Source organism: Typopeltis vanoorti, chromosome 25 (genome assembly GCF_054136105.1).
Source record: "Typopeltis vanoorti isolate ZY-2024b chromosome 25, IOZ_Tvanoo_1.0, whole genome shotgun sequence".
NCBI classification, from domain to species: Eukaryota; Metazoa; Arthropoda; class Arachnida; order Uropygi; family Thelyphonidae; genus Typopeltis; species Typopeltis vanoorti.
This window is the reverse complement of record NC_143573.1, coordinates 882,081-908,242: the sequence shown is the minus strand read 5'-3', so window position 1 is coordinate 908,242 and position 26,162 is coordinate 882,081. Positions and strand designations below refer to the sequence as shown.

The window sequence follows — 26,162 nt, the reverse complement described above, 5'->3', positions numbered from 1 at the left end:
GATTGGCCTATAATTCAAAGCCTTAGTTCTCTTACTCCCTTTATGAAGTAGAACAATTTTGCCCTCTTCCTCTTTCCATTCCTTTAGAACTTGTGCTGGTCATGTTAAAATGGTAAGTTAAAGCTGCTGTTAATACCCTGGACCATTCCCTCAAGACATGCAGTAATGTACCATCAAGTCCCATGGCCATGTCGACATCAAGTTTACTCAAGTCCTCATATACACTATCTGCTAATAATTGGTCAGACAATTTAGCAATTTATAGTTGATACTGGCAGGCAAATCCTAATATCGGGTTTGTCCACCTTTGGCTTTGATCATCTCCTGCACTCTTTGAGGGAGACCTTCCACCAATGTGCAGCAGATATCAAGTGGAATTTGTTTCCATTCCTCCATAAAAGCAACACTGAGTTTAGTGACAGATTGAGGACGGGCTGCTCTGGACTTCACTCGCTGCTCCAGTTCATCTCATAGGTGTTTGATGAGGTTGAGGTCAGGACTGCACAGGCCAGGGCAGTTGTTTAAAACCATCTCTTCATACCATTCCATAACAGTTGCAGCTTTGTGGAATGGGGCATTGTTGTCTTGATAGTAACATGGGTTCATTCCATAAAAACTCCACAGTGTAGGCAGCATCTGATTATCCAAAATATCAAGGTACTGAGCTGCTTTCATGAAACCACGGACAAGGACCACTCCAAACCAGCTGAATCCACCAAACACCATTACTACTCTATCACCAAACTATACTGTGAGTACAACACACTATGGTAACAAGCGTTCACCAGGCTACCTTTACACCCTCACCCTACCATCCCTGTTTAAGTGCGGGGTAACCTCTCCAAAAACTTGTGAGATCCTCCGGATCACCCAATAATGAGTGACCTGCAGTATCAAAAATTCAGAAACTCGGTGTTGTTGCCCTCAATAACAGACTTACCCTGCCTCTGAGAACCGGTTGGCTCTACACCGTGGCAGGCTCCCCCCCACCACTGAGCAGAGCCGCTCATTTTCTCATCTGAGGGGTAACAGCAACAGCTGTGCCTCAGTTAACTTCACAGGCTACAGCATTGCCATTCATCACCCAAGCTTCCAACTGGTTTTGACCTTTATTGAGGTCTCATCAGTGGGAGCCAGACCCAGAGATGCCAAGGTTGAAGTAATGCAGAGCTTATAAATTTTACCTAAACAAGTTTCCACAAAGTACTTTGACCTTATTAAATAAAAAATCTCAGGATGAGAGAAAGACGTAGAAAGTTTTTTACCTTGGGTATACTATACGTTAAGGATACCAAGTAATTTTATAAACTTGGTTTTAATCCTTTTTCCCAAGTAAGAAAACAGATGAAGTCAAGTTTGTGCCTGAACATAATTCAGGTCTGAGGCAACTTGTGGTAAAGGTGGAGTAAGCTCTGATCACTCTCTGTTAGTATCTTCCTTAATGCAAAGCACATCCCCTTGCGGAGATGTATGATGCTATGCATTAAAGCAGTGTTTCTCAAACTTCAGATATCCACGTACCCCCCTCTTAAATTTTCATTATTAACAAGTACCCCCCTTATCAAATAATAAATAAAGTATATTTTATTGTAAATGTCTATTTTATTTGAATTTGTATGATCATGTAAACAAAAAGTATGATTTATTTTTCATAGAACAAAATTTGGAATAGGTTCCTCTTAATTTCCTGTCCATGAAAATCCACATTTCAACTAATTCATATCATACTTACGAAGATTTTTTATCTTCTTCCTAGTTGGTTCTCTAGAGATGTCAGACGATACACCCTTATCAATTTCATTTGATCCAGATGCAAGATCAATGTTTTCTTGTTGCTTACAGCTACTTGTATTTGCTATATTGCTCTCTTTTGTGGGTTTTATAAATCCAATCTTTAACCAATGATTTATGCTTAAGAATTTGAAAGCTAAAAAAATTACCATATTTACTCGAATATAACTCGCACTTTTTTCCCAAAATTAAAGCTAAAAAATCATGGTGCGAGATATATGCAGAGATTTTCGGAAACTAAAGTTTTCAGAAAAAACTTTAAATGGTGTGACTTACCAAGAAGCTCCTACTCGCTATCGCTAATTTAGGCATCGAGAACAGTTTCCTTGTGTGCATCGTCAAAGTCATCTACTCAAATAGCTTCATCTTCTTTCTCATTATTTCAAGCAAAAATTACCAGTAATTTACAAGACTTAAGATACGTAGAGCAGCTATGAAGAAGTGCATATGATTGGTGCGGTATTAACAAAAGATCGTGTGAACCAAAGACAAATTAGCATTTCAACAGTTGAGTTGAAATGCTAATTCTCTTCAACCGAATTCCATAATATCTGAAATACATTTACTATATATTTTTTAGTTTTAACATGTTGACGACGGGGTGGTTTCAAGCAAAACCATATGTTGCACCGGCAACATATGGTTTTGCTTTAGTCTATACAGCAGTTTCTGTTGGAGGGGAGATGTGATTCATTAGTTAGTGCCATTTTTTATCCCAGTTGTCTCTAATTGCACTATTTGTTGAGAAATATAATGATTCCATGCGTTAATGATACATAGCTGAAAATTCACACGTACCCCCTGAAGATCTTTCGCGTATTCCCGGGGGTACGTGAACAACAATTTGAGAAACACTGCATTAAAGAAAAGGGCCACTACCCAGACTGGTTTTGACCCTGGCTCCCACTGGCGAGACCTCAATAAAGGTCGAAACCAGTCTGGGTAGTGGCCCTTTCCTTTAATGCATAGCATCATACTCTCTGCAAGGGGATGTGCTTTGCATTAAGGGAAATACTAAGGGAAAGTGATCAGAGCTTACTCCACCTTTACCACGAGTTGCCTCCGACCTGAATTATGTTCAGGCACAAACTTGACTTACTTGGGAAAAAGGATTAAAACCAAGTTTATAAAATTACTTGGTTTCTTTAACGCAGTGGTGTAGCTAGAGCTTTTGCTGCCTGGGGCAGTCCCTGAGTTTGCCGCCCTCGTAACACACATCAAAAATACTACAAAAAGTCAAAATGATGTATAGGGAAATAAATTAAAACACTATGTTTATTTTTTGAAGTAAAACTTTAATTCCAACATTCTAAAATGTTATTTTTCTTGCTTTTCTGTTAGCGAAATCGTCGATGACATTGGCAAAGTCTATTTCTTAGTAATGTAGGTAATTCTGAATCAATTTTAATTTAGAAAAATTCCTCTCACAACTAGCAACACTTACAGCAATTGTGAGGAAAATTTGCAGTAGCATTACAATATTTGGAAATGACTTCTCGAGACTGTGTTTTAGAATTAACTACAAAAGTTCAAAAATGTTCAAAGTGCTGCTTGGGGCGGACTCCCCCCCCCCCCATAGCTATGCCTCTGCTTTACGTATAGTATACCTAAGGTAAAAAACTTTCTACATTTTTCTCTCATCCTGAGATTTTTATTTAATAAGGTCAAAACACCTTGTGGAAACTTGTTTAGGTATAATTTATAAGCTCTGCATTACTTCAACCTTGGCATCTCTGGGTCTGGCTCCCACTGACGAGACCTCATTAAAGGTTGAAACTGGTTGGAAGGTTGTGTGATGAATGGCAATGCTGTATCCTGTGAAGTTTTAACTGAGGCTCGGCTGTTGTTGTCACCCTTTGGATGAGACTTGAGCAAATGAGCGGCTCTGTTCGGTTGTGGGGTGAGCCTGCCACGGTGTAGAGCCAACTGGTTCTTAGAGTTCTTCTCAGTGGCAGGGTGAGCCTGTTACTGAGGGGAGCAACTCTGAATTTTTGGAGTTTGACCTGTACTTGAACATTCAATAAAGGGCTAAACTGGTCTGGGTAGTGGTCCTTTCCTTTAATGCATGGCATCATACATCTCTGCAAGGGGATGTGCTTTGCATTAAGGGAGATACTAAGAGAAAGTGATCGGAACTTACTCCACCTTTACCACGAGGTGTCGCAGGCCTGAACTATGTTCAGGCACAGACTTGACTGACTTGTCTGTTTGCTTACTTGGGAAAAAGGATTAAAACTAAGTTTATAAAATTACTTGGTATCTTCAACACACACACACACACACACACACACACACACACACACACACACACACACACACACATGTGTGGTCTGAAAAGTTCTCAACCTCAACCATAAATAGCAACACTATTAGCAAGATTTTTTTTTTCTAAGTTGGTACATCTGTCATAAGCAACGGTGTGAACTTGCAAGTTATTCTATCAAGTAGTTTGTTTCATATCTATATCCCTTGAAAAGCCGGTCTGGTTGGTGGAGTGGTTAGCGTATCTGCTCTCCAGCCTAAAGGCTGCAGGTTCGAATCCCACCGTAAGCATGAATGTTTGTGATCATCTGTGAAAATACTAGTGGTGGTGGTTGACGGTAGATGGTGTTGGTGTAGTTATGGTTCGTTGTAGTTGGTGGAGACAGAGTTGTAGAGTAGGTGTCCTCCCTTGATGAGTTTTTGGACTCCCTGGAGGTGTCATGTAATAGTAATAATTAATAAATGGATAAAATTGAGTATCATGCGGTTATAAAATTCTTTGTAAAAGAAGGTTTAACGCCAAAAGAAATTCATTCGAAGTTCATAAAAGTTTATGGACACTTCTCCTTTGTTTTCAACAATTAAGAAAAGGACTGCCGAGTTTAAACGCTGCCGTACCATCTTGAAGATGATCCACATGAAGGATGTCCAAAAAAGTGTAACAACACCAGAAATCATTGATCAAGTGCACGATATGGTATTGGATGATCGGCGAGTCAGAGTGTGTGAAATTGCTGAGACTATAGGCATTTCAAAAGAACGTGTAGGATATATTTTGCATGAAGAATTGCAAATGAAAAAGCTTCGCACAAGATTAGTGCTGCTCAGATCAAAAACGCACTCACATGAAAATCTCTGAACAGTACTTGGAGCATTTTAACAAGTATATAACTGATTTTGTGTATTGATTTATTACTATGGATGAGACGTGGATTCACCATTACACACCAGAATCCAAACAACAGTGGACCGAAGCCATTGTTCAGTGCCAAAGATGACAAGGTCATGTCATTGGTGTTTGGGATGCTAAAGGCATTTTGTTTATTAATCATCTTGAAAAGGATAAAACAATAACCGGGGAATATTATTCTGATCTTTTAATCAAACTAGACGAAAAAATTTGTGAGAAAAGTCCCGGTTTGCAGAAAAAAAATCATCTTTCATTAGGACAATGCACCTACCTACAAAGGTGTTTTGGCAATGGGAAAATTAAGGGATCTGCACTATGAATTGTTGGAACATCCACCCTATTCCCCAGATTTGGCACCCTCTAACTGCTGTCTCTTCCCAAAACTAAAATTCTTCCTCGCTAGTCAGCGTTTTTCTTCGAATCAAGAGGTGATTGCAGCTTTAGAGGGGTATTTTGCTGATCTTACTGAGAACCATTACATGGATGGGATAATGGTGCTGCAGCATCGCTGGAATAAATGTATTAATCTTAAGGGAGATTTTGTTTAAAATTATATGTATATATAAAATTATGTTTGAAATTATAAATTTGTTAGGCTTAATGCTGTTTGGATTCTTGAGTGTAATGGTGAATCCAAGTCTCATCCATTGTAATAAATTAGTGCACACAATCAGTTTTATTCTTGTTAGGCTGAGAACTTTTCAGACCACCCTTGTGTATACGAGAGTGGTCTGAAATAAACAAAATGCCTTTAGCATCCCAAAACACTGATGCCATGACCTTTCCTGCTAATGGAACTGGCTTTGTCTTCTTTGGCACTGAACAACCGACTTCTGTCCACTGTTTTGATTGCTGTTTGGATTCTTGTGTGTAATGGTGAATCCAAGTCTCATCCATTGTAATAAATCAGTGCACAAAATCAGTTTTTATTCTTGTTAAAATGCTCCAATCACTGTTCAGAGATTTTCATGTGAGTGCGTTTCTGATCTACAGCATCGGCGCCCATCTTGCACAAAGCATTTTCATATGCAGTTCTTCATGCAAAATATATCCTACACATTCTTTTGAAATGTTTATAGTCTTAGCAATTTCACTCACTTTGACTTGCCGGTCATCCAATACCATATCGTGCACTTGATCAATGATTTCTGGTGTTGTTACACTTTTTGGATGTCCTTCACATGGATCATCTTCAAAGCTAGTATGGCCCTGTTTTAGCTTGGCAGACCATTTCTTAATTGTTGAAAACGCAGGAGAAGAGTGCCCATAAACTTTTATGAACTTTTAAAGAATTTCTTTTGATGTTAAATCTTCTTTTACAAAGAATTTTATAACTGCACAATGCTCAATTTTATCAATTTCAAGGGATACAGACAACGCTTTTGCTTCAGACAAAAGTGCTGTCTGTATAAAACAAACTATTTGACAGAATGACTTGCGATTTCACATGGATGCTTATGACAGATGTACCAACTTAGGGAAAAAAAATGTACCGATAGTGTTGCCATCTATGGTCGAGGCCGAGAACTTTTCAGACCACCCTCGTATATATACACTCCAGATAATAATCTTGAAATGATGCAAGTTGGGGTAAATGGAATGGACATGAAGGTTGTTGCATGGTGAGGGGAGGAGGATTTCTCCTCACCCCTCACAGATACTTGAGCTATTTTGTGTTAAAATAATTCTACTAGTGTATGTTTCCAAACTGAAAAGTCAGTTTTTTTCCTGAGGAAGTATGCCATTGTGTCTAGGAAGCTAGTTGAACTATTTATATTGTAGTTATACCAGTATCATTTTAATGGATCAACAGACTAGAAGCTTGATGTCAGTAAATGTTCTTCCACAAGTATTTTTCAGATATGCTTTCACAAATCTTGTGTAGAATACTCAATAGAGAAATTCCATTATGGTTCTTACATTCACAAAATTTTATTATTGCATCCAAGACTTATCTGTGATCTGATCTATTCCTTCCTTTCCTTCCTCTTTTTATCCATTAGTGTTATTCCTAGAATTATTCTCTCCATTCTTCTTTCATCACCAGTATTTGTTTAGTTAGTTTATCTTTAAATGGATATTATAAGAGCAGAGCTCTCATAATACCCATTTAAAGATAAACTGATAAACACCTAGAATACATAATACCTCCGAATAATGCAGTACAGATTAACCAATCATTGTTACCTAGCAATCTGAGTGGTTAGCAGACCTGTTTAACCAACAGACTGCACCATAAAAATTCAAATCAATCACACTTCCCAACACACATCATGATGTCAATTGGGGAAAAGCCTTTATGCCATATCCCGAAGAAAATTACTTTTTTGTGGTATTAAAGAATATACCACCATCATTCATTCACATGGTTCTCTCAACAAAAACTAAGAAACTTATCCTAAATGATGTCTGGAAATCATTAATTAGATAACATACTTGACTTTTACTTTTCAGTTTCTTCTCTCTTCTTTCTCAGCCATTTTCGATCCACTGCTAATAGAAGGCCCCTCTCCCTCTCCATGATTTTCCAATTTTCCCAGTCTTCTGCTTTTGCCATCCATCTCTTACCAGCCAAGTTTCTATTTCATCTGTCTATCTTGATTTTGGGTGTTCCTTTTTCTTCTCTTTCTAGTTGGTATCTATTTTATTACTTTTCTGGTCTATCTATTGTCTGTTCCTCAAGCAGATGTCCTGCTCGTCTCTATTTGGATGCTTTTATGATTTTTTATTGCATCCAAGACTTGTCTGTGATCTGATCTATTCCTTCCTCTTTTTATCCATTAGCATTATTCCTAGGATGATTCTCTCCATTCTTCTTCTTTCCATCACTAGTATTTGTTTAGTTAGTGCCGAGGTTTTTGAGACATAGGTAAGTACTGACAATATGCATTGGTTGAATATTTTGCTTTTCAGGCAGATGGGTAAGTTATTTTTAAAGATGTAGTTCAATTTCCAAATGAACATCAGGCTAATTGTTTTTTCCTTTTAATTTCACACTGTAATCCATCCATTATCCATTTAATCCTTTTTATGTATACTTGTCCCAAGTACATAAAGAGGAGACAATTTCTATTGGCTCATCATCAAGTTTTATTGTTTTGCTCTTAAGTATTTATTGAACATAACTTTTGTTTTTTCTCTATTTATTTTAAGTCCTATCTTGTTTTCTATGTTAATTATATTTATTATTTCCTGTAGGTTTTGTGCTGATTCTGAAATTAATACAATATCATCTGCACATCTTAAATTGGTTAAATTTTCACTTTTTATTGTCACGCCTTTGGAACAGCAGCTAATTTTTTTTAATCATCTCCTGAAATGCTGCTGTAAAAATTCTAGGGATGTAGAATCTCACTGTCTTATCGCCTTTTATATAGAGATCTTGTTGCTTTTTATTTGTTGTCTTATAGTTGCTGTTCCGTTTTTGTATATCTCTTTTAACATTTCACATATTCACATGTTATGGATTGATTTTCTAGAGTTTCTATTATTGCTGAAGTTTTGATGCTGTCAAAGGCTTTTTCATAATCTATAAATGCTGTACAGAGGTTTTTGATATGATTTTTTTTCCCCATGATTTGCCTCAGTGCATATACATATGGCCGATTGTATCCTTTTTTTCGAATTCAGGCTGCTGCTCTACTGGTTATTTTAAATCCAGAATAGGTGTTATTCTGTTAGTTATTGTTTTTTGTAAGCATTTTATACAGAACTGATAATAAGCTAATTGATCTGTAATTTTTGGCTTCTTTTTTTTATCTCCATTTTTATAAATTAATGTTAATATATCATTATTCCAGATTGTAGGTATTTTCCCTTTATCAATACATAAGTTGATAAGGTTTTATTAATTCTTCACCAGCAATCCTTATTAACTCAATTTGAATTTCTCCTGGAGTTTTCCATTTTTCATTTGGTATATAGCTTCATGTAGTTCTTTATAGGTTATTGGTAGTTCAAAATTATTGCCAGTAGTGGAGTTACTTCTATTATTCTGTATGGTTTTATCTGATTCATCTTTATGAAGTTCTTTGTCAAATTCTTCCAGTCTTTTACTAATTCGTTTGGGATTTCTTATTGCAGTACCATTCTTTTCTTTTATTGCTACTAAGTGTTTGGTTCCAGTCATCAGGCTTCTTCTTAGAATTTTCATATTTTTGTTATTTTCTATTATTTGTTTGATTTTCTAGCATTATAAGCTCTGATTTCTTGTCTTGCTCTTTCCTTTATAGTTTTGCATAATTCTGAGTATTCTATTTTTGAAGTAGCTTTAATCTTGTTTCATATCTCTGTTCTTTTTCGTCATGTTTATGGTTTTCCTGTGAAAGTTTTTCTTTATTCTTTGCTGATGTATTCTTAAAATCATTTGCAGATGTTACAATGACATCTGTTATTGCTTGATATAATTTACAAATATCCTTTTGAAAATTGTTTATTTTATCTAATTTGTTGTGTTTCTATATTCTTTTTGTTTTTCAATTATTGTCTTAGGGTAAATTTTTTTGGTTGTATTTACTAATCTCTTTCTTTCTGATTTGATGGGCAGCATAACTTTAAGTCTTACTAGTCTATGATCATTTCCTGTTCTGGACTGATTTATGACTGATACATCATGTATTATATGTTAAAGATAGCAAGAAATTATATACTTGGTTTTAATCCTTTTTCTCAAGGAAGCAAAACAATGTTTTGTATGTGAAATATAATCACGTCTGAGCTACTTGTATATAGAGGCTAATGACTTCCTATCACTTGCCTTTAGTATGTATCCCATAATGCAAAGCACACCTCCTTTGGAGTGTATGATACTATGCATCATAGCATCATGCTATGCATAATTGAAGGGCCACTATCCAGACCAGTTTCGACCTTTACTGAGGTCTCATCGGTGGGAGCCAGACCCAGGAGAGATAGCAAGGTTGAAGTAATGCAGAAATCATATATATATATATATATATATATATATATATCATATACAAGTAGCCAGAAGGTGCTTCACTTTATTAATATAAATCTCTGGATGAGAGATGATGAAAGATGGTGTGCTTTGCAATATGGGATACATACTAAGGCAAGTTATATGAAGTCATTAGCCTCTATATACAAGTAGCTCGGGTGTAATTATATTTCATGCCCAAAACATTGTTTTGCGTGTGATTTTGCGAGTGTTTTTCAGGTAAACAAGCCCCCCCCCCCATTGTTTTCACCAGGGAACCAGAGCGAACAAGGAAAAGTCAACTTTTCATTGTTCAAACCCTAAAACACACCCCAACTCAATATCACCAAAACTCAAGATCGGTACTATCAACATAAGAAGCCTGAATGGCAAAGAAATGGAGCTAGCTGAGGAATTGGATGAGTACCAGATTGACATAATAGGGGTGACTGAAACAAAAAAGACTAAAACTGGTGAGATCTTTCTGAGCAATAAATACAAAATGTTATATTCAGACAATGGCAATCAAGTAAAAGGAGGAGTAGCCATAGTATTCAACACTAAATATGAAGCTAATCTTCTTGAATGGAAAGGATTTTCAAGTAGAGTGATGTGGGCAAATATCAGGATGGGGAACTGGACAATGAGACTTATTTGTGCCTATGATCCCACAGAAGGTTCTACTAAGGTAAAAGTGGAGGAATTTTTTGAGGCTTTAGAGAAAGAAAACACAATGAAAAATGAAAAGTTGGTCCTTGTTGGGGATCTAAACAGCAGAGTAGGAAATGATTGTCAGACATACAAGAATGTTTTGGAAAAATTTGGAGAAAAGAGCAAATCTAATAATAATGGCAAATTCCTGTTGGATTTCTGCTCAGGATGTGGACTAGTTATTACTAATACCATACACAAATTCACATGGAGAGAAGAGGCAAGGAATAAGAAAAGTCTCATTGACTATGTTATTGTTGATAGTGATATTTTCTCTCTGGTGCAGGACACTAGAGTGCACAGAGGATTTGAAATAGGAAGTGATCACCATTTAGTCTTGAGCAGGATAAACTTGAATTTCACATTGAAAAGAAGGACATGTAAGAAAGTTTTAAAGCGAATAAAAGTCGAGCCGCTATCAGATGTGAACTGTAGACTAAAATACTCAAACATTATTCAAGAAAAAATGAAAGAGTTTGTGACCAGGAACCAAACCTTGGAGATCCAGTGGCAAGCCCTGAAAAAAACATTGATCGATTCAGCCAGAGAGGCATGTGGTGAGGTTGTCTGTAAGGATAGAAACATCAGAACTCCGTGGTGGACACAGGAAGTTAAAGAGGCAGTGAAGGAAAAGAAGAAAGTATCAAAAGTTCCTAGCAAATAAGTCAGCTAGTGCTCTTAGAGAATACAGAGACAAATGTAGGAAACCTAAACACTGTAAAATGAGCTAAACAAAAGTCATGGGAAGACTTTGGTAAAAACATAGAAAATAAATATCAAGAAGGGGGCAAGATGTTCTGGAGGTTGTTGAAGAAGCTCAGAAATCGAGGAAAGAGTGCTATAAAAGGAATTAGAGATGATAAAGGTGACATGAAAATGGGAGAAAAAGATATTCTTGAAGTATGGAGTAATTACTTCAAAAAATTGCTAAATGAAATAATCAGTGACATCACAGTGGTAAAAAACACTGACCAGTCATACAATCAGGAATACATATCCATCCTTGAAGCAGAAAAAGCCATCAAAAGTCTGAATTCTATTTCTATTTTAAAAGTCTATTTTATTTTTGACTTCTTCGTTTGGGCTTCTCCATGTCCATTTCTTTCTTCGGCGTTTTTTTACAGAATGTGTTCATGATGTAAAGTCTGTTGGCTTCTGTAAATTCTATAAAGATATTTTCATTTCTCTCTCCTTCAACTAGTCTTCTCCACCCAGTGCTCAGAAACAGATGATGTGTGCCACATTTCACTGGCTCCTTGTGCTGCATGGATCTTTCTGGTCCATGGATAAACTCTCTTCAATTGCCTTACCATCAACACCTGACATGTGGAGAGAACAGTGGTCCAACAATCCTGTTGGATTCCTGGTTGAAGATCCCTGTGCTTAGCAGCCTGGTTTTACCCTACCTAGGAAGATTTGGTCATCTATCAACAGGATCAGAACTATCCAGGGCAGATGTGGCTACCTATTACATAAATGGAGACTATCAAACTACCCTTATTGTGACTGTTCCCCTGTGGCCCAGATGATCACTCATATTGTGAATGACTGCCCAAGGCACCAATTTAATGGTGGTGGTGGTGGCAGATGAGGCCCTGGATTGGCTTTCTAGTCTGAACATTGACCTGTAGCTGCTTTTGTCATAAGAATAAATAAATAAATATATGTTTTTATTTGTTAATGACCAATAAAATTGCAATTTTTTTTTGTAAAATAGTACAGTTTAATAATGATTTGTGTAATCTTTCTGTGTATACTCCAATGTAATATGGTTTGCTGATTTTTCTTTTCCAGTATGTGATTTAATTAGCTTTATTCTCTGTCCTGCCAACTATTTTTATTCAGAATTTGATCAGTGACTTTTTTACAGTGGAACTCCTTCATATGTTAGAAGTAAATGTGACCATCAACTTTCCAGCTGCTCCATTGTTGACTGTGATTTTGGCATTAGTTGGTAAGTTAAAAGTTCTTTTTTTTCTGTTTTTTTTTTTTTTTTTTTTTTTTAATCCCATTCCAAAAATATTTCGATATATTTGATTTAGTACTCTATATATGAAATGCTAGTGTGTGTTTCACACTTTTTAAGTGCAAATTATGGGACTAGCAGCTACAGACTGCTTGATTAGCTTGCAGCAGCAATTTGTAGGGTTTCATACTGTTTACAAAATCACAAAGCATCTGCTGTTTGTAGGAGCAAAAGCATTTCTTGCATTTTGTTATACTAGTAATGGTTATGATTAATATGGTGTAGCTATACATACCTTTCCAGAATATATTCACTTATGTTATAAAATATAGGTAATGTGTGGACTACTGTTCCAAAATTGCTGTACTGCTATTGCTCACAGATACTGATTAATCCTTTGAGTAGTAAAGCAATGTGCATGCGCGCGCGCGCGCACACACACACACACAATTTATAGAAACCGCATTACCTTACGGAAATATGAGATGACATCTCTCCCACCAGTTGGAGAGAGTGACCATATAGTTTTGACTTGGAAAATGAATAGACATGCAGGAGTATCAAAGAGATGAGAACTTATGTGGAATTATAATGCAGGTGATTATAATAGTCTTAGACGTCAACTTCGGGAAGTTTCATGGAGGGAGGAATTGGAAGGCCGGGATATCGTTAGTGCATGGGAAATTGTGAAAGAATATTTGTTAGCAGCAATGGTAAGTTGTATACCACGAGTGAAGAAGAGGACACAATTTGGAGTAAAGTGGATGACAAACAATATTAAACAGGAATTGCATGTGAAAAAGAGGCTGTGGAAGAGATATAAGGAGACAAGTGAAGAGAGGATGCGTAAAGAATATAAGTCACAGGCCAGAAGAGTGACTAGTGGTAAGGAAAGCTAAACTGGAATATGAGAGGAGATTGGCCCTAAGATCCAAAGAAAATCCTAGGGAATTTTTTAGCTATGTGGCCAGTAGGAGGAGAAATGACTGTGGAAGAATGATATTGTGGGATAAAAATGGGAATAGAGTGACTGATGCACTGGACATAGTGGAATTGTTCAATGACCACTTTATTGGAGTATTTCATCCTGGAGGAGTCAGTTTTAATGCTAGAGGGATAGGGCAGGTTCAAGGTTTAGAGGTACAGGAGGAGAGTGTATTTCAGATACTGAGAACTCTGGATGTCAATAAAGCTTTGGGACTGGATGGTATTTCACCACGAGTTTTGAGAGAATGTGCTAGGGAACTGACAGTGCCTTTAACCTGGATTTTCAATGAAAGTCTGGCTTTGGCAAAGGTGCCCAGGGAATGGAAGGAAGGTAAGATAGTGCCGTTGCATAAAGGTGGTAACAGACTGGAAGTGTCTAATTATAGACCAGTCTGTGTGTCATCAGTAGTTAAGATCTTGGAGAAAGTAGTGAGGGACCGTATACAGCACTGGGCAGATGAGGGTAATGTTATCTGTGTGAGTCAACATGGATTTGTGAAAGGACGCTCTTGTTTTAGCAATATGCTAGCCTTTTATAATAAAGTTACAAGAACATTAGATGAGGGAAAGGTATATACTGCCATTTTCTTAGACTTAGCAAAGGCATTTGACAGGGTGCCACATGATAAGCTGATATTTAAGTTGCAACACATGGGTCTGGATGTCAGATTGGTCAACTGGATTCAGGATTGGCTGTCTGATAGGTATAAGAGAGTTGTGTATGGTGGAGCAGTTTCAAGGAGACAGAAGGTTACAAGTGGGGTCACACAGGGCTCAGTACTAGGACCTATATTGTTTAACCTTTATATCAATGACATTGCCAGTGGATTGCAAGAGGATATTCAGATGTTTGCAGATGATGCAAAGCTGGGAAGGATTATTAGTAATAGTGCAAATGTGGTAGCCCTGCAAGAGGATTTGAATAAGCTAGATAGATGGGCAAATGAATGGGGGTGTCGGTTTAATGCAGCAAAATGTAAGGTCTTGACGTTTGGGAAACATCAGTGGGATGCTGCATACTCTATGGGAGGAGTTATACTGGAGGATGTTGGGGAGACAAGAGATTCTTGGGTTGATGATTGATAGAAACCTGAAGTTTAGGGGACATATTGCAAAGGTGGTGAAGGTAACACAGAGGATTGCTGAAATTATGAGAAGGACACTGACCTGCAGAGATAAGAAGGTTATCATTCCATTGTATAAGTCTCTGATCAGATCACACTTGGATTATTGTTCTCAGATTTGGTCCCCAGGATTTGAAGGGGATAAATTAACTATGGAAAAGATATAAAGACGGATGACAAAGATGGTCTCAGGACTGTATAGAGATAGTTATGAGAATTGGCTGAGGGAATGTGGACTGCTGAGTTTGGTGGATAGAAGAAGGAGATGTGATATGATTGAGACTTTTAAACTGTTGAGAGGTGGTTACAGGGTTGACACTGGGGAGTTCTTTCGCTTGGTTGAACAGCGGGAAGGAGTGATGACAAGAGTCCATCTCTGGAAGTTACGAAAGGAAACTGTGAGCAAGAGGGTGAGGAGTGGTTTCTTTGCATGAAGGGTGGTTGAGCCATGGAATGCATTGCCTGATAGAGTGGTGAGGGCGAGAACGGTCAATGAGTTTAAGGAGTGGTATGATAGACTTTGTGTTTCTTAGGGGGAACCTCCCCTCGATGAGTCTTGACAGACTATGTTCTTAGGAAGGACCTCCCACGATGAGTCTTTTGACTCCATGGAGGCGTGAATAATAATAATAATAATATAGTTTTTAGTAGTTATATGGGCATTTTCATTGGTTTATCATTAGATATTTTGCTGTATTGCATCATCTATCATTCTCAAGTTTCTGTTTAATGTAATAGTTACTACTATTACATCAGAATTTTTTATGCTATAAATAGACATCAAGAGCTAGTTTTTGCATTTTTGTGTTGAGATCTATATAAGAGAGTAGATCGCTGAATAACTTTTTATAGAAAAGTGGCTCGCGTAGTACAAAAGGTTGAACACCACTGGTCTATACCATGCAAAGATCAAGTTCTAAAGTGATTCTGCCTCAAAAATTGCCATGCATCTTCCAGAGAACTGAAACAGGACTGGGACAAACAAACAGGAGTTGTGGCAAGCTCTGTAGCTGTCAGGAAAAGACTCATGGCTATCAATCTCTGTAGAAACTGATAGCCAGGTGCCCTAAAAATAATCCCTTGCTAAGCAAAAAAAAAAAAAAAAAAAAAAAGAGATTGGCCCAGTTAAATTGGTTCAAAAATCATGCCAAATGGATCCCTGATCAGTGGAAAAGAGTAATTTTTTTCTGATAAGAAAAAGTTTAACCTGCTGACAGTAGACAGGCAGTTCGAAGACAATCGGGGAAAAAATTCAATCCTGACTCTCTGGAGTCAAATTCTCAGTCACTCAGATGATCTGGAACTGCATGTTGTATCATGGTGTTGGTTGCTTGCATTTCACAAAAGTTTCAGTGAATGCGCAAGTATACCAAAAAATTTTATAAGAAGAATTGCTGCTTACTATCAGCGACCACTTTACCGTAATGACGAACTGCATCTTTCAATATGACTCTGCCCCCTGTCATAGGACAAAAAGTGTAAGTAATGCTATTATAACCCTAAAATGTACCACACAAATTGAGGTTAGTACTTTAAAAAGCTTTAATTTTTGTTGCAAGTTAATAAGTGGCTCGATGAACACTTGATTCAGCGACATCTGTGGCCAGGAAACAGCCCAGATTCAACCCCATTGAGAATTTGTGCTACCAAATAGAGACTGAAATACACAAGAAGTAGCCAAAAACACTTTGGGAGCTTCAAGAAACCATTATAAGGGTATGGAACCATGAATTGGTTATATACCCTTATAATGCATCCATCAGGAAATTGATTTTGTCAATGCCTTGCTGATGCCAAGCTGTAATAAATGCAAGAGGAGGACCCATGAAGTACTAAACAGCAAAAAGTGAATTTTTACTCTGGATGTTAGTAAAACTGTGTACTTGAACTAAATTTTGATACTGGTATTTGTTTTTCTAGTGAAAATATCACTGTCCACTCCATTTTGAAATATTTGCAAATTTGTCAAGTTTGCTGTCATTTCCTAATCATGTCCCATCTTGTATTAAAAAGAATCAAATATTAATCAAAAATAAAAATGTTATTTCTTCCTTTCTATCTAATGTTAAAACTAAAAATGTTATTAACTTCTTCCTTTCTATCTAATGGTTATAAGAATTGCTTCATTAAAAGAGCTTTGAGTAGTTTTAATATGTCTTCCTCTTCAAATACAGAATAAATAATGCGCATTCCTATCCCTTATGTACAAGGCATTAGTGAACGTATAGCAAAAGTTTTAAAACCACTGAATATTTTTGTTGCCTTTCGATCGTTTAGAAAAATCTCCACCTTTCTCACTTCTCCTACGGACAAGCTTCCACATCTTAATTATCCAGGTGTCTACCAAATTCTGTGCTCTTGTGGATTATCTTATTTCTGACAAACAGGAAGATCTGCCTCTATTCAACTAGAAGAACACCAATCTTATATTGAATACTTTAAACCTGAAAAGTCTGGACTTGCAGAACATGTCATCTTCACTAGACATTGAGTTCATTGGAGAAAGACAAGAGTCCTTTACAAAAGTCGGTTCTTCATGGAATGCCTTTATAAAGAAACATGTGAAATTTTACTTCATTCTCCTAACTAAAACAGAGCCGATGGCTTACATCTATCCCCTTTATGAGAGATAGTACTTTACAAATCAGCTAATCTTTCCTAACTTTTTATTGTATAGATTTTTTTTTTTTTTTGTTAGGAAATTTATTGACCTTTTTAGTTATCTTACACCAGCTACTTAGGTGGCGCTTTTTGGAATTGTCAGTTATTGTTTAATTTGAGCTTAATGTACTGAAGATGCCTGTGACACACAGGCGAAAATTATACTATTAAATAATCTTTGTGTGTTCCTGGCAAGATCTATGCAAGTATACTTGAGAAACAGTTGAGAAGAATTGTGGAAGAAAAGCTTGGTGAAGAACAAGCTGGATTCAGGCCAAATAGAGGCTGTCAGGGTCAGATCTTCACTTTACGACAAATAGTCGAGAAAGCATGGGAATATAACAAAGATCTGTATTTAAATTTTGTCGATTTGGAAAAGGCATATGACAAGGTCCCAAGAGAGAAGCTATTCAATACGCTGCAGTTATATGGTGTCAATGGGGCATTATATCAAGCAATACTTTGTCTTTATTTGAGTTGTGAGTCAGCAGTTAGAATTGAAGTACAGGAAGATGGTTTAATGTTAAATCTGGTGTGAGACAAGGATGTACATTATCCCCTCTGTTATTCATTATCTATATGGATCACATTATGAAGGAATGTGGTATTAAACCTGATATCAAAATTGGAGATGTTAATGTCAGCTCTTTGCTTTATGCGGATGTTGTTATACTTCTAAATAAATCCGCTACAAGTCTGCAAGATTCTCTGACTAAATTGAATAGCTGTTGTAATAGATATGGTATGAAGGTCAGTAATAAAAAGACAAAGACAATGAAAATAGGCAGAATCATTGAAAATGTCAACTGTGTTGTGAATGGAGAACCTGTGGAACAAGTAAAACATTTCAGCTACTTAGGCACAATTTTTACTGAAGATGGTAAACTAAATATAGAAATAGACAACAGAATCAGCAAAGCTGGTATCGTGGGAAGTCAATTGAATCAATTCATATGGAATAAGAAAGAAATTAGTCGGAACACTAAATTAGCTGTATACAAGACTGTGTTCAAATCAATTTTAACTTATGGATCTGAGAGCTGGGTCAGAAGTAAAACACTTGACAAAAGACTAGAGACCGCAGATATGAGAGTCCTGAGAAAGATTAGAGGCGTGAACAGATGGCATCAATGGCAATATCATATTAAAAATGAGGATATTAGGAAAGAACTTGACATTGTCAGCATCCAGGAATGCGTTAGCAGAGCTAATCTCAGATGGTATGGTCACTTAAATAGAATGGGAGAGGAAAGATTAGCAAAACAAGTGTTCTCTGCCAGGTTGGCAGGAAAACGACCCAGAGGAAGACCAAGATATAGGTGGATTGATACGGTACAAAGTGCCTTAGACGATAGAAATATAAGATCTGATAATGTTGGAGTCTTGACAAGTAACAGACTGATTTGGAGGAAAATTGTAGATAGGAAGTTAGTAATGATGTAATTTTTTCATGTAGTACTGTCATATCCTGTACACCCCTTGAGGGTACATGGCAGGAATTTGATGATGATGATGATGATGAATAATCTTTGTATGTTAGTTTTCCATTATTAATTTTGTATTGATATGTCTACTCATGGTATACCTCTTTTAAAACTTAAAATATGAATGGAAACATCATACATATTAAACTCTAATAAACAACCTAATTGCAACCTAACCAGAGCAGAAAAATTGGCCCTTAACTCCTTAAAAAATACCCAAGTCATCGTTATTACAAAAGTAGATAAAGGCAATGCTATCGTTGCCATTGATTGGACAACATACCTGCAAAACACGTACCAAATGGTGAACTATAACCCTACAAACTGCATCAAAAAGAAAACAACAGAATTAATCAAATCGGTGATCACGTGGCCAGAGGAAACAATCAAAATACTAATACCGCATCATGCACACTCTCCCAGAATTTATGGCCTGCCAAAAATACACAATACAAACACATCACTTCAACCGATAGTTGAAGGAATTGCCAGCCCTAATTATCACTCATCCAAGAAACTAGCAGCCACACTCAAGGAGTTGGTAGGTCATTCCCCCTCCTACATAAAAAAATACGCACTTCATAAACAAAATTAGAAACATCACACTCAACAATGAAGATTTATTAGTCAGCTTTGAGATAACTGCCCTTTTCACTAATTTCCCAATCAATGATACTATTCTTCATAAATTAAAGACTTAATCGACCAACCATGATGTTTCAGCATTTCATGGATTTCTTTTTTTTCTTAAAAGAAGAATAGTATCTCATGATACTATTCTTCTTTTAAAGAACACATTCCTGCGTGATATCATCATCCTCTTTGCTCATGTACTCTGCTCCGAGCATTTCACATGGCAAAATAATTTTTACCTACAAAAAGAAGGTATGGCCATGAGTGGAAAGGCCCAAGTTCCTACATGGCACCAAAACCTAGAAAAAAAAGAAATCCATGAAATGCTGAAACATCATGGTTGGTCGATTGGTAGAGCCTCTGCTACTAATGGCTCAGCAAAAAGTTAAGCAAGTTTGATCGAGGTTAGTAGTTGGAAGGGATTCAGTCGTTCGGTGCTGTCGGCACACTCTCCCTCAATGAGTCTTTGGACTCCCTAGAGGTGTCACAATAATAATAATAATAATCTAGATCTGAACAAGAATGATGGATTGATTATTCCAAGATTTTGGACCCATCTTCAACCCATATAGCATCCAGCTTGGAAATTGGACTTTAGAAATTGTTTAATGTAGTTCTGTTTTTTTTTTTTTTTCTTTTTCTAGGTTAAACATTTAGATTCATCTTATTTTTGTATAGTGTAGTGCTGTGTATCTTATATCCTGTACATATGTATGTTTTCCTGATGACCTCAATACAGAGGTCAAAACATTGATTCATTATGAAATCTTACCATAATTATTCTTCCTTCTACTTGCCACATATCTAAAAAACTTTCTAGGGTGTTTTCTTCACCTGTTTTGCCAATTTTTGCTCATACTGCACTTCTTTTTTTCCTTACTAACTGAGTCACTCTCCTGACTTGTTCTTTTAAACTATTCGTATAACTGATTATTACCATTATTCATCTTGCACTGCCTCCAGAGAACCTTCTTCCAGATTTCATGCTTAAGCGTCTCATTCATCCTTACACCTTATTCAGCCTTTTAGCCTTCGGAATACATTCACATATTGATGCTGTTATGTATTTCTTTGTTAGTGCCCAAGCAGCATTTACATTTTCCCACTCAACTCCTCATTCCATGCTATAGTTCCAAGCTGTCTCCTAAGCATGTCACAATCATGAGCCTTATAAATTCATGTATATCCTTTCCTCACAGAAGTCGACATATGTCTAGCCACATCCCAGGTGATCACTTCATGATCACTTTCTCCAACTGGAGGAAAGTGTGAAACCCTACTCACAATTACATTCTCTGATGATATGATCAAATCTAAAACTCTCGATCTTTATGTGCTGCCTGAGATAGTTATCTCTCAAGAACTTGAGAGATTCATTTTCCTTTTTCCCAAATGCTATCTCTTCATTCCAATCTATACCGTCATAATTAAAATCACCTATAATAATTACCCCTCCTTTGTTCACTAATCCAAGTTCTTTATACATTTCATCATCAACACCCTCCACCTTCCCTGGCCTATAGCAACATCCAACTAAATATGTCTTCTCAACTTTCTTGTTACACTACACTATCTCATAACCAGTGCCACTATTTCCCTCTTTCAGGCCTATCTTATGTCGACTTAATTCCCCTGCTATCATCAACAGCACTCCTCCTCCCTTCTTGTCCTTTCTATTCTCATGAAAAAGACTGTATCCTTCCATTTCTATTCTCGTTAGGATGTTATCTTCATTCAACCATGTTTCTCTTATTCCAATGATTTTGGGGTGAATAAACTCAATCATTGAAACCGTTTGATTCCCCCTCATTTCTGATACTTGTATTTGTAAATGGACACAGGAGTTCATTTTTAAGTCTATAACCAGTCCTACCCAAGCTACTGGTTGGTTGCGATTTCCCCACCACACCTGCCCTTGCCCAGTCACTTTTATTACTATATCCTCTCAGTCTCAACTTCCTCACCTACATCACAATGTACTCCATCACACATTCACTGCTACTTTCTACATCCACTCTCCTACACCATGTCTCTGTGTCCACCCAGGCTCACCCTGTTTTCATGTTCCTCTTGCATTCCCATTCTCTCTTCTTCTCTCACACTAGCATAATTTTCACTTCGAAGCACCCCTGTCTCTTCAGTACACTCTCCTGCTCTTTTACTGCATCTCTTACTTTTGATCTCTTGCATGCAGCACACACTGTACTTCCATTTAACAATACTTTCTCCAGTACACTCACTCAAAAGCCATTTAAATGCAAACCATCACGCCTGTATAATTCCATTCTTCTCTCAAATACATGCTATGCATCCGCAAACTGTAATCCCTTCTCCTTACACAGCTCCACTATCATACCATTCATAATTCCAGCTCTCAACTCATAACTGTCATACCTCGGCAACACACTGTTTTCTTTCACTCTTCTCAACAACCTCCTGATATTCTCCATTACATACTTCTTATGTCCATTCAAATCATTTGTCCCCACGACCACCACTAGTTCTCTTGCTCATTTCCTTCTCATTTATCCTGTTCATTCTCCCTCATGAATAACAGACCTTATTGATCTTATTATCTAATTCTCTAACTATGGAACCTTATACACTGCTATCCTGGAGTCACTCGCCACCTCTTTTACCCTTTTTTCTTTCATTCTATTCTTTTTTGCACACTTTCATTAGTTTCCACTAAACTTCTCATATCACTCTGCATATTCCTCATTTCATTTTTCATTTTCAACAACTGTTTCATCAAATCTAGCAGTCTGACAATTTCTCTCCCATCACTCCCTCAGTCTTGCAACCGCTTGTTCTAATGCACTGTACTTTCGTTTCCTCATTCATACTTTCTTCTACTTCCTTATTACTAACTCTCACTTATACATTCTTACTTTTGCTAACTTTCTCTTCTACATTCTTACTTTGGCTTGTACATTCTTGCTTTCGCTATCTTTCTCTTCTACATTCTTGCTTTGGCTTGTGCATTCTTGCTTTCGCTAACTTTCACTTTTTATTTCTTGCTTTTGCTGACTTTCACTTTTTCATTCTTGCTTTTGCTAACTTCTGCATTCTGGCATTCTTTCACTCCCTCAGTTTCACTTGCTTTCATTTAATTTGTTTCTTTAATTTATGCCATCTTTTATCTTTTCAGTCTGTTTCGCATTCATTGCCTCGTGGTCTAATTATTGCACTTCCTACAAATGCATACCTTCCCTCATCTCCCATCCATTCTCTCCAAAAACACGTCCCTTATAACATATATTCCTGTTTGGTTGTGAGACTTTTTCTTCCAGCCTATTTCAGATAATTGAAAGATTGATGTATTAAAAGAAGCTTTTGTATGACTAAGTGAGATAACATATGTTTAACTCAATGCTATTTTCAGTATGTGTTTGTACAATATCTTGTTTTGTCTCTAAATATTAAATAGAATGTGAGAAAAAAATTGAGCTTAATTATGTTAAAAATCCTCATTTAATTATTTCTTGTAGTTAATATATGTTTAAAGTAAATATTGTTAATTTTTATATAATTGAGTTGCATTATTTAGAATACAACATATTGATCCTGAAATCAATGCAATATCCTGGGTGCAAATCTGGAACATTCTAACTTTCAAATATAAAAATTAAATATATTGTTATTTTACTCCACGACTGTCTTTAAATATAAGTTTGGACATAGGTAGGGAATAACATATGTGGAGTAGAACAAGCTCGCACACTTATTAAAGTATAGCAATCTCGAGCTTTAATATTAACAGAAATGGCACATCCTACAAGAGGGTATGAGAATGTGAAGACTTTAATATTAACAATCTGTAAAGAGTGCATTAACCTATTGATTTCTTGTCCAACTTTTATGGATACAACATCACTGAAAACATTCTCTACAATGAGCTGTGGATAAAGGGACAGACCTTTGAGCATACATGCCTACTTGTTGCAGACATCTTGCCACAGTTTGTTGAGATATTTGCATACCTGTGCTTGAATGGAGTTAACTTGCAAAACTGATCTGCTTTAGTGCATTAATTACATTTTGCTGTTATAACCAAAAATCTGTCTTCATACTCCATGGTAGAGCAAGGGTGACTGCTTAGCAAATGTCTGAAACATATTCCATCGGTTTGAAATGCTGCCCAGAGCCTAGATACAATGCTATGTGAGATTCCAAACTCTCTGACAAAATCTGGCAATATCAGTAATCAAGCTTTCCAATAATTCTTTCACACAGAATCATCTAGATGATGTCTTTGAGTCATTACAAGATATCCAAGTTTGTAACTTTATTAATTCACGAAAAGAGCTTGCTTCAAACATAATTTGCTTACTGCAGCCTTTTGCCTTTTATTGTGATGAGTGCTGCCATGTGACTTGTTTGCATGCGATTCAAAAATTTGAATGTGTACCTGCTTTCTACTCAAAATCATCATTTATACAAATTGCCACAAGTTTACCATTTTTAATCTACAAATCTTGTAGATTAACTACAGATAGACTGTAGTTTTGAAGTTTAGAGGCCAGATAGCAAGATTACAAATACAACTTAGAGGATTTCAATGCTGAAATGAACATTGGCGTGTAAGGATAAAGCTTATTTTACATCTTTACAAGGCCTTGATGATGAATAGATATGCAAGGCAGTTATGAATGCAACTGACACAGTATTTGCAGAATGATTTGAATAGTCTGTATTAGCAGGCATGTGAAATAGGTATCTATTTAGTAAATGTAAAGTTTTTTTTTATATAAATAACATGACTTTCACTCATGAAAGGTTGTAAGCCTTTGGTGTATTATTATCACAAAAAGCCAACAATTTTTTCTATTAATATTATAATTTTTTTTGTACTTTTTTATTGATTTTGTCGAAGTCCATAAATTCTGATATAGAGACGAAACATGGAATTTCTTCAAGCCACTTTAGGTCTCTGATATTCGAGATGGTAGTCTCACACTAGGTGTTGTAGTTCATCTCCCACCTAAAGGTAATCATAAGCATCCATGTTTACAGCAGGATTCAAACTTTTAACATGTTGGTTGGAGAGCAGATATGCTAATCACTCGGCCAACTCTAGCACCCTTAAATGGGACTGTCGCAAAGACCAGTCTTTGCGACAGTCCCATTACTTTGGAGCACATAATTGTCCTGTCTTGTAAACGAAGCTGTCACATATGTCCTCGACACCAACTCTAGCACCTGTAACCAAACACCCAGACCAGGAAAGACTTGTAATTTCTTCTTCATGCTGAGAAGCCTCTTGTTTACTGCTTTTTTCCGAGAAACAAAGGTGAAAATTGGCACCCCATCTGTCACTGAGTCTAAGAAGCACTTCAAGCAAAGTTTTCATCAGAAGTTACACAGTCAAGTGTCGATCAGATATCACCACCACAGAGAACAAGACTCTTGGGGTGAATTCAGTGCAGAGAAACCAAATGGTGTCCTTCTGTAGACTGGAAAAGATAATATAAAATGTTCTTATATAGATGAGAAGTTATCCAGAACTGCAGTGTGTAGGAAGGTTATATCAAGAGATATTCATTCTTCCTTTCTTCTTATTTGACATTTCTGTAGCATTTTTTATAATCCATTTTAATTCTTTTCAGGGTGCTTAAGGGTCAAAACTTATAACTGACAGAAGACCTCCATATAGCCCTTAAAGAAATGTGGAGAACTGACCAAAGCTTCTGACCTTATATCCAGTCCTCACCTTCTTATGATGCACCATGTTAGGTATCTGCCTGGATACTGAATAAACAAGGATGGGCTGGCAATTTGGGATTTAGCCAACCAAATTGTATTCTTATTGGCTTGAACCATAATACAACATGGCAGAATTTCATGCTGGCTGGGGCCTCACCCATCACTTACACATATTGCCACAAGTTTACCTTTTGTAATCTACAAATCTTACAGATTGTAGTTTTGAAGTTTAGAGGCCAGATAGCAAAGATTACAAATGTAACTTAGAGGATAATTCCAATTCTGAAATGAACATTGGCATGTAAGGAAAAAGAAGCTCATTTTACATCCTTACAAGGCCTTGATGATTCATTGCAATCATGAATGTAACAGACAGAGTATGTGCAGAATGATTTGAATAGTCTCTATTAGTAGGCATGTGAAATAGGTATCTGTTAAGTTTGGTTAGGTTAGGACCACATTGTTTTTGCCAGGGAACCAGGGTGATAAGTCAGCTACTGGAACAAATCCTGAAACACATCTCAACTCAACCAGAGTTCAAGATTGGTACCGTCAACATAAGAAGCCTGGCAAAGAAATGGAACTAGCAGAAGAATTGGATACGTACCAGATTGACATAATAGGGGTGACTGAAACAAAAAAATTCAACAAACTAGTGAGATCTTTCTAAGCAATACATACAAAATGTTATATTCAGGCAAAAACAATCAGAGAAAAGAAGGAGTAGCTATAGTATTCAGCACTAAATATGAGGCTTGAATGGCAGTCAATATCAAGTAGAGTGATGTTGGCAAATATCAAAATGGGGAACTGGTCAGTGAGACTTATTTGTGCCTATAGTCCCACAGAATTTGGAGAAAAGAGCAAAAATGACAAATACCTGTTAGATTTCTGCTCAGGACTGGTTATTACCAACACAATGTTCCAACATAAAAACATGCACAAATTCACATGGAGAGAAGAGGCAAGGGATAAGAAAAGTCTCATTGAC

General features: G+C 36.7%; 1 protein-coding gene across 4 annotated transcripts in view; it reads left to right on the top strand.

Moving 5' to 3' along the window:
- LOC150092475 (membralin-like) overlaps positions 1 to 26,162 on the top strand; it is a 452,321-nt gene that overhangs the window by 293,194 nt on the left and 132,965 nt on the right. For all 4 annotated transcript variants that reach the window (XM_090414438.1, XM_090414435.1, XM_090414436.1 and 1 more), the window contains exon 9: positions 12,481 to 12,564. In XM_090414438.1, the coding sequence (XP_090270564.1) occupies positions 12,481 to 12,564 (84 nt within the window). The remainder of the gene's footprint in view (positions 1 to 12,480; positions 12,565 to 26,162) is intronic.